Genomic DNA, 12621 nt, shown 5'->3' with positions numbered 1-12621 from the left:
GCAAGGGGTACACGGCAGCGGGTCAGGTTGGGGCTTGTTTGCACACCATGGCGGTGTTGCAGGCTTACCAGGCTGACCTGCTTAAGGAGCTTGATGAGGGCAAGGAAGTGAAAGCCGATGACATCAGTGAGCTGCGTCGGGCCGCAGACTTTTCTCTCTGTGCCACCAAGGAGACCACTAGAGCCATCGGGCGGTCTGTGGCTGAACCTGTCCAATATTAAAGAGAAGGACAGGGTCTTTTTGCTGGACACCCCGCTGCGCCTTCTGGCCTGTTTAGTGACACACTTAATACTGTCATTGACAGGTTCCAGGAGGCTAAGAAGCAGGCAGCGTCGTTCCACCACTTCCTCCCTCGCCGCTCTCATGCTCTCGGGGCTGCTGGGCAGGAGCAGCCCCAGCCACCCACTTCTGAGTGCAGGCCCCTCTGGGGAAGAGCGGTGTACACCTCATCATACAGTGCCCGTCTCTCCTCAGTGCCCTCAGGAGATCAGTCTGTCAACCCTGCCACCAGGGCACAGGGGCTGTGCTCCAGCGAGTACAGCTCACAGTGTCCACCTGGAAACGTAGCGGCTCTGGGACGCTTGCATTTTCTTAGGCAGTAGTTCTCAAACTGGGGTACGCATACCCCTGGGGGTATGTGAGGTGACGGAGGGGGGTACGCAAACAAAATTCTGAGTTTTGGCATTCATTTAATTCTACCCCAATTTAAAGTAGCATTAAAACCGAACATGTATTTCTGACGGGCAAAATGCCGCTTCTAATGTAAAAACAGGAAAATGGGAGTGCCGTAAACGGTCAAATACATGATATCCAATCAGCTTATCCCATCTTTTGCGGTCAAAACTGACTGCATCCACACAAGCAGCGTGCATGTGATAGGATGCCTGCTGAATATGCTGCTTTAGCAAATCGCGCTGCTGTTCAATGTATCTTTAAAGTAGATCTTCACTTAATAACATGAAGAGCAGATATTGACACGGACTGAGATTGATTTAAACTCTCTTCGATACAGACACACTCTGTGCATGTTATTGTTTTCATGTTTAAGATACGGGCAAGAATGCAAATTTCCCTGAATATCCAAACGATGGCAAATGTGCCATTAATTTTTACAACAGTTCAACAAAAAAAGGTAATATTAAGTAAACATTTTACATTTTAAATGTAGCCTACATTTTAAACAGAATATTGTCATGTTTGTTTTATTTTGCAACTAAATAATAGTTCCAACGAAATCCGTATCATCTGGTGCGTCTCCAAGCAACATACAGCGTTGTTTCATTAGTGAACGAATCTGCAGCTTTGAACGATTTGGAGAGTCAGTGATTAATAACCCATTCATAAATACAGCATTTTGCTTCGTTACTGAATGAATGAATGTCGCGACGCCTGGCTTCCAGGGGGTACGCCGCTGTAAAAAGTTTGAGAACCACTGCTCTAAGGAGGTTATTCAAGCAGTCAGTCTTGTTGTTCCCGGCCGGTCATCCGCTTCAGGGCACCGTAGTTACTGCTCAAAGTACACCCAAGGTCAGTCTCGAGAGACTGATTCTCTTAGTAGACTATCTCGCAGCTGGGAGACTTCTGCCAGGTGTGTCTCAATGGGTCCTGCAGACTATAGAGAAAGGCTATAGAATCCAATTCGGTTCTTGTCCGCCTCGGTTCAACGGGGTTGTCCACACATTAGTGGGCCCCGAGCAGGCTCTGGTAATGGAACAAGAAGGAGACACTCTCTTGAGGAAGGAGGCCATAAAACATGTTCCTCCTCTCGAGAGAGAGTGTCTGGGTTCTACAGCCGATACTTCCTTGTTCCAAAGAAGGAAGGGGGTTTTCATTCCATTTTAGATCTTTGTCAGCAGAACCGCTCAGTCATGAGACTCAGGTTCAAGATGCTGACACTCAAACAAATGGCTCAGGACCAAGGGGTTTTCCCCGAGGGGCAACCTGCTTCGCATGATCAAGGTCACACGGCGATGCTTACATGCCTTAGATATGTGGAGAAAGCCTTGGTTCCTTTCACAAGGCCCAGTGCTGAGGGCTCCTTGTTGTCACGTAATGCTAATGCTGGATGCCTCCCTCACGGGCTGGGGAGTGGTCATGAGTGGCCGCTCTGCCCGGAGTCTGTGGGGAGGCCACCATCTCATGTGGCACATAAATTGCCTGGAGATGCTGGCCGTGTTTCAGGCACTGAAACACTTTCTTAAAGACCTAAGAGGCCATCATGTGCTTGTTCACACAGACAACACATCAATGGTCTTATATCAACCACCAGAGGGGTATGCGTTCACGCCCCCTCTACAGACTGGTGCGCCAGATCCATCTGTGGGCTCAGGGAAAACTCCTCTCCTTGAGAACAGTTTACATTCCTGGGCACCTCAATCAGGGAGCAGACATCCTGTCGAGACAGGGGCCGAGGGCCGGGGAATGGAGGCTCCACCCCGAGGTGGTGGGGCAGATCAGGAGGGTGTTCGGCCAGGCGCAGGTGGACTTGTTTGCATCTTGAGAGACCTCACATTGTCCCCTCTGGTTCTCCCTCACACATCCAGCTCCTCCTTGATTGGACTAGATGCTATGGTACAGACGTGGCCGAGGCTGCATTTGTATGCTTTTCCCCCGATTGCTCTGCTCCCGGAAGTTATGGAGAGAGTGCGCCAGGATGGGGTTCATCTGCTGCTAGTAGCCCTGCTCTGGCCGGGCCGAGTATGGTTCTCGCACCTGGTGGCCCTTCTCGATGGCTCTCCCTGAGAGATTCCCGTCAGGAGGGACCTCCTCTCTCAGGCGAGGGCTCCACCTTTCACCCCCGCCCGGAGTTGTGCAAACTGTGGGTGTGGCCCCTGAAGGGGCACAGCTCATAGTGTCCGGTCTCTCAACTGAGGAGCTCTCTCCATGTGGAAATCGTACACCTCGAAGTGGGATTTTTCACTTCTTGGTGCGGCAACAGTCAGCTGGACCCAGTTAACTGCCTGGTTGGTTCAGTGCTGGAGTTTCTGCAGGAACGGTTTTCCACAGGGTTATCCCTTTCCACACCCTCTGGGGTGGTCAGTCGTTGGGAAGAGACCTGCTTGTTATGCATTTCCTCCGTGGCACACTGAGGCTGAGGCCTCCGGCACGCACTAAGGTCCCGTCCTGGGATTTGGCCATAGTTCTAGAAGCTCTCAGTAGGCCTCCCTTTGAACCATTGGTAGAAGTTCCAGAGAGATTCTTCACAGTTAAGACTGTGTTTCTTTTGGCCATCTCTTCCTTGAAGAGAGTTGGTGACTTTCAGGCCCTCTCTGTGGCCCCCTCCTTTCTGGAGTTTGCACCTGGTGTGGCTAAGGCATTCTTATATCCTAAGCCAGGGTATTTGCCTAAGGTGCCTACCGTAGTTCCACGGCCCGTTGTGATGCAGGCTTTTTGTCCTCCTCACTTTCGAGACTCGGAACATGAGAAGTGTAACCTGATCTGTCCGGTTAGAGGGCTGGACATCTATGTCCACAGAGCTGCCCTGTGGAGAAGGTCCGATCAGTTGTTTGTCTGCTATGGTCCACTCAGACCACTTTTGTCTGCTATGGTCAGCAGACCTTAAGCCAGTGGATTGTGGATGCAGTTTCTTTGTCCTACGAGTCCTCTGACCTCCCCTCACCTTTGAGGGTCTGAGCGAGTCCTCTGACCTCCCCTCACCTTTGAGGGTCTGAGCACACTCGACTAGAGTGCACTTTCTCTCTGGAGTGTCGATTCACGGCATCTGTAGCGCTGCGGGCTGGTCCACCCCGCTTACGTTTGTCAGATTTTACAATCTTGACTTGGGAGTAACCCCTGACTCCTCTGTACTCTCGTCCTAGCTGTGCTCTTCCACACTAGGCAGGGATTTGTAAGCATGGCGGAGTGGGTATTGTCGTTCCCATAGCGATCGATGCAGCCTGAGTTACCGAAGGGGAACGTCCCTAGGTTACGTATGTAACCATATTTCCCTGAGGGAACGAGATGCTGCGTCTCGTTGCCATACTTACTGGATCCTTGCGAGCGCTTCCTGTTTGAATCAGAAGCTGCCGCTGTATCCACTGCACATGCTTTTACACTTACCCAGTCTCTACGTCATCCCGCCTGTGATGTCTCACTATTCCACTGGACCGATTGCACACATGCTTCAGAGCGTGGTCATGCAGAAGCTTTCCCAAAGCGTTCGCCGCAATGTCTCTTTCCCTCAGGGAACTATGGTTACATACGTAACCTAGGGACGTTCAACAAAACATACATTTACTAATGTTTGTACAGACACTAAAACGTACAATACTGACAAATTTACGGCAACTAAATGTACAATACTGACGTATTGATGACACCTAAAACGTAAACTATTTACAGTTGAACAACTTTACAGACTTGCACATGAATCCCTATGAATATTGAAATTGTGGCATTAAAATGTTATTTTATTGTATTCAGTTGTCATATCAATGGCATTATGTTATCAACTGCATTTATTAAATGAAGTTTACTCATTTACTTAAAGGATTAGTTCACTTCCAGAATAAAAATTTCCTGATAATTTACTCACCCCCATGTCATCCAAGATGTTCATGTCTTTCTGATTTCAGTCACAAAGAAATTAAGGTTTTTGAGGAAAACATTCCAGTATTTTTCTCCATATAATGGACTTAAATGGTTGCCAACGGGTTGAAGGTCCAAATTGCTGTTTCAGTGCAGCTTCAAAGGGCTCCACACAATCCCAGCCGAGGAACAGGGGATCTAGTACAACGATTGGTCATTTTCTAAAAAAAACTAAATTTATATACTTTTTAACCACAAATGCCCTCAAAATATAAAATAAATTATAAAAGAGGAAAATGTTCTTATAAAGTATAAAAATGTGCTTAACCCTCTGGGCCTCTTCGGTAATTTTTGACTGAAATATTTTATGTTTTGAAATTTTAAAAATCATAGCTTCATCGGAATGAGATGACACTTGATTACTTTTGTTGCATTAGCTATGTGAACACACACAAAAATCATGGACATGATTCGGATATGTCAAAGGGTCAAAAAAAAAAGTCACACTTGGCTCCTTCGCGGTCAAAAATTACCGACATAGGAAATGAATGGGAAATACAAAAAAATATGAAAACTCACCGAATCTTTTGGTGGTACAAACTACAAATCAGCCACTGTGCAGAAAAAAAGTGTGCAGCAATCAAGGGGTGAAACTCTAAAATATCAAGCGTGTAAAATAGACACCCACACGCACACATACACACAGAACCTGATACTTATCTAACCAAAAATATCTAAACCTTGACAAAACATAGTCTTTTATAATGTCTAAATATATATCTAAATGCAAAACCTGATTAAATGAAGAAATTATGTCTAAAAAACAACGGGAATCCAAAAGCCTCTGTATATATTGATATAGGTAGCTATACAGGAGGTTACGCAACATTACACAAGTTTTTATTTTTTAACACCCTCCAGATGGCACAATTTTCACTTCAAAAAATGGATTTTAAATGCCTTCACTCTATTTTAATGTGAAATATTGTATTTATTAAAAAATAATACAGAAACGAAGAAATACATAAATATATATATTAATTCTAATGGAAAAAAGAGCTAATTAAAATTTTATAAATATTGCATAGTATCATAAAATTCCCTCAAAATTCTAAATAAGAATTGAAAAATATTATTGAACAAAAATGTATTAGATTGATTTTCCTGAAAAAAAAGTTACTTTTTGAGGCTTCAGTCACTTTTGACGGCGAAGGAGCCAAGTGTGACTCCCAAACGAAAAGGCCCAGAGGGTTAAGAGGATGCACAAATACTTTGAATATGTAGTTTATTAATCTATTTAGTACCATATTAACATAAAGATGCAGTATCATGCTAGAAAATGTCATGCACAAACATTTTTAAAAATTAATAAAGTGTGAGTATGAATAAGGTGTTTTAATTTTTTTTTCCATCAGCGAATAATTAAACCCAAGAGATTTCAGAACATCTCTTACAGACATCCCTAATGATAAAAAAACGTATAAAAACCAACCAGACCTCATAAAATTCAGTTGATATCACAAACAGCTCTGAATCTGTTTATTTGTAAGATACTCTCACTGTCATTCCTGCAGCAAGCAGTGGATGGATATTGAAGCCTAATGAGTTGTAAACTGTTTTAAATGTTTATTAATATTGTTTGCAATTTGCATTGCGTTGTCATTTGTTTCATGTGATTTGAGGGATCATCTATATACCGTTATGGATAACATGTCTTACCCTGTGATACTGACACTTATGGTGCCAAAAGAAACTAAATCATATAGGCATGTATATTTTATTTGTTTTCTTGCATTATATGTGCTTATCTTATCAATTAATATTCGTCTTGTTATGGTCATTATCATGGAGAAAGCTCTTCATGAACCGATGTACATATTCTTGTGTCATATGTGTATAAATGGGGTTTATGGAGCCTCAGGATTCTACCCTAAAATTTTGTCTGATTTAATATTGGATTCATATGTGATTTCCTTTCATATGTGTTCCCTGCAAACCTATGTTATCTATAGCTCTTTACTTTCTGAGATCACAATATTAACAGTGATGGCTTATGATAGATACGTAGCCATATGCAAACCTTTAGACTATCATTCCAAATTAACTAAAAACACCTGTGTGAAATTAATTCTGTTCTCATGGATTGTTCCCAACTGCATTTGCATTACAGCAGTCCTGTTATCAAACTTAAGACCTATCTGTAAATATCACATTGACAAATTATATTGTGACAACTGGTCAGTTGTAAAGCTGGCCTGTGTATCATCTTTTGTTAATAATGTCTTTGGATATGCTATTACTGTTATATTTTTTAGCTTTTTAGTTCTTATCATAGTTTCCTACTTTAAACTGATCTCTGCATGTAAAGCATCTTTAGAAAACAGAAAGAAATTCTGGCAAACATGTCTCCCACACATATTATCACTGATAAATTTCACTATTGCTTTGCTTTTTGATATCATGTATAGCAGATATGGTGCAAATGACATTCCAGAGAGTTTGCGAAATTTTTTGGCTCTAGAACTGGTGATAGTTCCGCCTGTGTTCAATCCTCTAATCTATGGGTTAAATATTACAGTAGTGCGCACAAGAGTTTTTACTTTATGTGTATCATGTGCATCAAGAGAATTTTTTTCACAAAAAATCCACAACTTAATTCTGTACTAAACCTCATACATGCACAAAAAAAATAAAAAAAATTCATAAAGAGTGTGTTCTTAACAAGCATTTCTGGTGTGGTGTGATTTATGCACGAACTGTGATATATATATATATACTATATCTGTTGTGAATCTAGTGAACACCCAGCCTAAGCATGTTGTATTTCATCCAGTACTTCAAGTTGTATGATTGCCATATTGGAACACTGTACATCTAAATGACTATAACATTTAATAGAGTATTTTAGAATTACTATCTTATATAAAAATGTATTTTTACTAGAAATAAACTCTTTACTAAAAACTCTAACAGCCTTTGTATCAACCTACATCTTTACATGAGGTCTCTACAGATAGTATTTCTTCACAGAATTCTGTAGTAATTGAATGAATGAATCTTTTAACCAGTAAATTTATTACTGTCATCACCAACATCATCTTGGAAAAACAGAATTGAAACAAAGACAGTCACTTCCAATTCAAATTAAATTTCAAATTACATTTAGCATTCTGACGTCATTGTAACTCAATGTTTCTGAAACAAATGTTGAAAGTATTAGGTTTTGTGTTCTCATACTGACCTTGAAAGACCCTGAAATTGTTTAGAGACTTAAAGAGACTTGTTTAGAGACTTAGAGAAGGTTGTTAAAGGGAAAATTCTGTCATCGTTTACTCACCTCATTTCATTACAAACATGAGTTTTTTTTCCTGCAGAACACAAAAGAAGATATTTTGAAGAATGTTGGTAACCAAATAGCTTCAGTTCCTATTGACGTCCACTGTATATTTTGTCCATGCAGTAAGGTTAATGTGAACCGAAACTGTTTGGTTACCAACATTCTTCAAAATATCATCTTTTATGTACCACTGAAAAGAAAATAAATAAAATAAAATTGCAATGACTTGAGGGGGAGGAAATGACAGAATTTTTATTTTTGGGTAGACTCTGCCTTCAAGCAACCCAAAAGTAAAGCGCTTATGTATTTCACAGTAGGACTCTTGTCTCAGAAACCACAAAAACCGTTGATTAATCAAAATATGATAGGTGTGTTGGAAAAAATATGAATATTTTAAACTTTTCAAACTATAAACTATTGCTTCCGGCCAACCGTCTGCACAAGTAGTAACGCAGAAGCACAGAGGACCGTCACAGTGACCTGTTGTTTATATCAAGCGAACACACATATGACAGTTAGCCAGAAGCAGTGGTTTATAGTTTATAATTTTTCTTACAGAATTTTCATTTCTGAGTGGAGTATCACTTTAATTACTTAAATAAAATAATAATTAAAAAAGGCACAAAAAACGAGGTCCTCACCCTGCCCGTTGCACACCGTTGCACACCGTTTCCAGGAAACATGTCGTTCAAACCGGAAACCGTAGCAAAACGGTGCACATCGGTTTGAGCTTGAACTTGCCCCAGGCTTGTGATTTTTCATGTGATCCTGAAGACCCTGATTGGCTGGTTCAGGTGTGTTTGATTAGATAAATTCTGCAGCACAGTGGGTCCCCAGAAGCAGGGTTGAAGATCTATGTGCAAAAATATCACATAATGATCCTATGCAACACCTGTCATATAATACAGATATTCGGGGGTAAACAACAGGGTTTGTTGAAAAACAAACTGAAATGAATGTATTTAACGAAAACTCCTGAGCTTGGCCATTGATTTTTTTTTGTTTGTTTTTTTTGAGCACGACTTTTTTTGCATGGCCAAGATACAGCCTCTCATCCAATATGGATATCATAACTTTTGAACAATGATGAATATCAAAAATCGAAGGAGTAGTAGTAATAATGGGGGCACTATTCACTTTATTTTGCGATACAGAAGTAAGGTATTTCCTCTAAATATGTGAGACTTTTGATTCACTAGCCGCTTACAGGTAATAAACTTAAAAAATTACAAAGTGCAAATTAATATTTAAAATTACTACAATACATTAAAATAATATGATAACAAATAACAGTTTTCAGTATAAAGAAGCATCAAACTGTTTCGTATAGCTAAAAAGAACTGGAAGTGAATGACAGAAACCTCACACATTCAAGTTACAAATGACTGTGCCCACTGTTACAATAAAACTACTGTGGATATATTTGGTCCTAGAGACCCCAAAATTGGTCAGATTACTACTGAAGACCACCTCAATAAATGTGCCAAATTTGATCATTTTCCTATGTATGGCTCATAGGGCTGCCATAGACTCCATTTATATAAAATAAAGATAATCAACAGATTATAATAATCAACAGAAACTATAATATAATTAAAATAAAAACTACTACTAATAAAAATAAATAATGAAATATGGTGTTTAAAGTGTTTAAAAAATCATCACACTGTATTAAAGATATTTAATTCATATCTAAAAATGTTCATTCTGCATGTATTTACTTAGCAGGTGCTTTTCTGCTAAAGTACATCAGCAATAAAACAAAAAGCTAAGACAATAATAATGAAGTGACATCACCTTAGTTATTATGTGAGACTTTTGATTCACTAGCCGCTTACAGGTAATAAACTTAAAAAATTACAAAGTGCAAATTAATATTTAAAATTACTACAATACATTAAAATAATATGATAACAAATAACAGTTTTCAGTATAAAGAAGCATCAAACTGAAATGATGAACTGAGCATTAGGAAATCTCCCTCAGGGCACAGAACGGAAGGACTTTCCGGAACACCTCAACATTTTTAACACTCTCTTTTAGTTTTTCAGGTACAAACACAATTCTTTTGGAGAACTTTTTTTTTAGTTTTCTCATCAAAGGATTTTCTATGCTGCACAAAGTGTTTGACTGTAAATACGCTCACCACAATGTGTGTATACAAAAAGAAAATGCATTTGAGAAAGTGTGATATAAGAATTGATTATGATTGTACTTTTCCTAAGATGCTTTTGTTTTTGCATTTGTGTCTGATCTGCATTAGTTTGTCAAGTGGAATGGACAACATCTCCTCCTTCTCCTCTTTCTCTCTCATAGCTCTGAATGGCACCAGCAGGATCACTGCATTCTCTTTTGCCCTCCCAGGCTATTTAGTGACCATTGTTGTAAATGCAGCCTTGATTTGCATAATTGTTCTGGAGAAAGTTCTCCACCAGCCTATGTATATATTTTTGTGCAATTTATGTATAAATGGATTATATGGAGCCACAGGATTTTATCCACCCCTGCTGTATTATTTACTAAATGAAACCAATGTAATCTCTCTGAAAGAATGTGCCATCCAAAGCTTTGCCATTTTCACCTATGCAATAGGTGAATTTACCAATCTGTGCATAATGGCGTTTGATAGATACTTAGCAATCTGCAGACCTCTGCACTACCATACTGTCATGACAACCATCACTGTTTGGAGGCTGCTGACTTTCATTTGGATGTTTCCCTGCTGCACTGCAATACTGATAATAGTGATGACGCTCAGGTTTCCCATTTGCATGAATCAGATAAACAAACTGTACTGTGAAAACTGGGTCTTGGAGAGACTTGCCTGCGGGGTGGACACTGCTCAGTTTGCGGTTAATGGAATATTAACTTGTGCTATTAATGCTCTGGTATGGTTTGTGTTTTTGTCTTGTATAAAAATACTGATCGCTTGTAAGCGCTCTGTTCAAAGCAACAAGAAGTTTATAGCCACATGTCTGCCACATTTGGTAGCCTTTTTGAACTATGTGGTCTGGTTTCTTTTTAATACACTATATGAGCTGTTTGGAACTGGCAGTCTACCTCAGGGTTTTAAACATTTCTTGTCAGTTTCTTTTTTGATCATTCCACCTCTGGTTAATCCTATAATATATGGAATTATACTAACTCCTATTAGGACTAAAGTAAAAAATGTATTCCAAAGCTTAAGATCAAATCATACTGATTGAGCATTGCATATTCACAACAGATCTGGAAAAATAACATGGCTCCCATGAAATAGCAAGTGTTGGCTGTATGCTCCCTGATGATTTATAACTGTTATGATGACTATCAAAATAAAAACCATCAGTTTGTGGTCAAATTGTATTTATATTAATTATGAATACAATAAATGTCAATAAAAAATATTGCAATGTAACATGTTTAACCATTAAAACACCACTGAACCTTCCTATAAAATATTTATTCTAATTAATTATCTGCATTTGTTTATGGAACATCATTCTATATAAAGACAAAATATATGAGATTTCTGTGAAAGAAAGTAAGTGTCCATGTCTGGCAGAGTACAAGGCAAATATTTACTATTAATTTTTTAATTACTATAAGGACTAATATAACAAAAATATATTATGGGCATAAAATAAGTAAACAACAATTGTTGTAACTATCTATGTTTTTAAAAAAATCTGTGTTAATATTTTAGGAAACAGCCAAACTATAGTAATTATGTAAGCAGTGATATGAAAGTGCATTGCCGCTGCAATTATGCTCATAGCTGACCTCTGAACTGCATGCGAGAAAATAATAATTCATTAAAAATAGCTACTTTATTTAATTTATTTTTAATTTAAATTTATTTATCCATTTTTTAGTATGGTTAAAAATAGCTATTAAAATATAAAATATTAAATATAGCTAATTTGTTCTATATAGATTCATTAACTATACAGATAATGATAAAGGCAAGGAAACTTGTCCTAGGAAAACTTGAGGAACCTAGAACCATTGGGCCCTTGTTAGGAACAGTCGGCCCAGTTACAATTCATCCAGAATAACTGTTTGCTTTACTATGAAGCTGTTGTTGTTCTTGATGAGATTTAATTTCAGCTGAAGAGTTTCTGCTGGATGTACAATTTTTCAGTTGCTTCTGAATTACTGAAGGATAAAGCCATCAAATAGTAGAAGTTGTCATCCTAGATCATGTTTGCATTTTATCATTTCTTAATTACCAAAGGAGTGTTAGGTCATTATGATGTTGCGTTATCAGCTTATAAAGTTATCTCTCATGTAGCTGTGAGCAGAGTGAAGAGTGGATCTCTAAAAGAGGTGTTCAAAGGCCTTCTCCAAACCTCACAGCCCCTCAAGCCAAAGGCTTTTTTTTTTGGATTACATTTACATTTAGTCATTTAGCAGACGCTTTATACATACTGTAGCATTTGGACCAATCAGACACACATTTGTTCATTAGATTTAACAAATTAATTATTCATTAGATTAACAAATAATCACAGACCCCTCACCCAATAAACATACTGGGTGCCAGCATGTCTGGGAACGACCTCAGGCCCCTGGTTACCATGGCAACCAGGACCCCTCAGCCAGATAAACTTTTACGACCTAAAAGTATGTAGAGAGAATCAACTCTTACTCAAGTCTTTCTAAAACAGACACATAATGCCCATAAAAATGGACTCTTCTCTAATTAATTCATAGGAAAACCTTTCTTTGAATGAACACACATATACTTCAGGTCATTGTGTATGTTGTTACTGTTC

At 39.0% G+C, this 12621-nt stretch overlaps 2 protein-coding genes across 2 annotated transcripts in view; both read left to right on the top strand.

Moving 5' to 3' along the window:
* Positions 1-6228: 6228 nt before the first annotated feature.
* Positions 6229-7194, top strand: LOC107719001 (olfactory receptor 52D1-like). Its single transcript, XM_016526282.1, has one exon. It carries the CDS (start codon positions 6229-6231, stop codon positions 7192-7194), a length of 966 nt encoding a protein of 321 aa, XP_016381768.1.
* Positions 7195-10140: 2946 nt separating this feature from the next.
* or61a1 (odorant receptor, family 61, subfamily A, member 1) overlaps positions 10141-12621 on the top strand; it is a 10300-nt gene continuing 7819 nt past the window's right edge. The window contains exons 1-2 of the mRNA XM_016526281.1: positions 10141-10877; positions 10952-10977. Coding sequence (XP_016381767.1) covers positions 10141-10877; positions 10952-10977 — 763 coding nt within the window. The remainder of the gene's footprint in view (positions 10878-10951; positions 10978-12621) is intronic.

The sequence above is a fragment of the Sinocyclocheilus rhinocerous genome, unplaced genomic scaffold (assembly GCF_001515625.1).
Source record: "Sinocyclocheilus rhinocerous isolate Xijiao unplaced genomic scaffold, SAMN03320098_v1.1 scaffold753, whole genome shotgun sequence".
Classification (NCBI taxonomy): domain Eukaryota; kingdom Metazoa; phylum Chordata; class Actinopteri; order Cypriniformes; family Cyprinidae; genus Sinocyclocheilus; species Sinocyclocheilus rhinocerous.
This window is presented reverse-complemented; position numbering and strand designations above follow the sequence as displayed.

What these genes read in the sequence shown, in the direction of transcription:
- LOC107719001 (XM_016526282.1), top strand. Translation starts at nt 6,229, where the DNA reads ATGGATAACATGTCTTACCCTGTGATACTGACACTTATGGTGCCAAAA.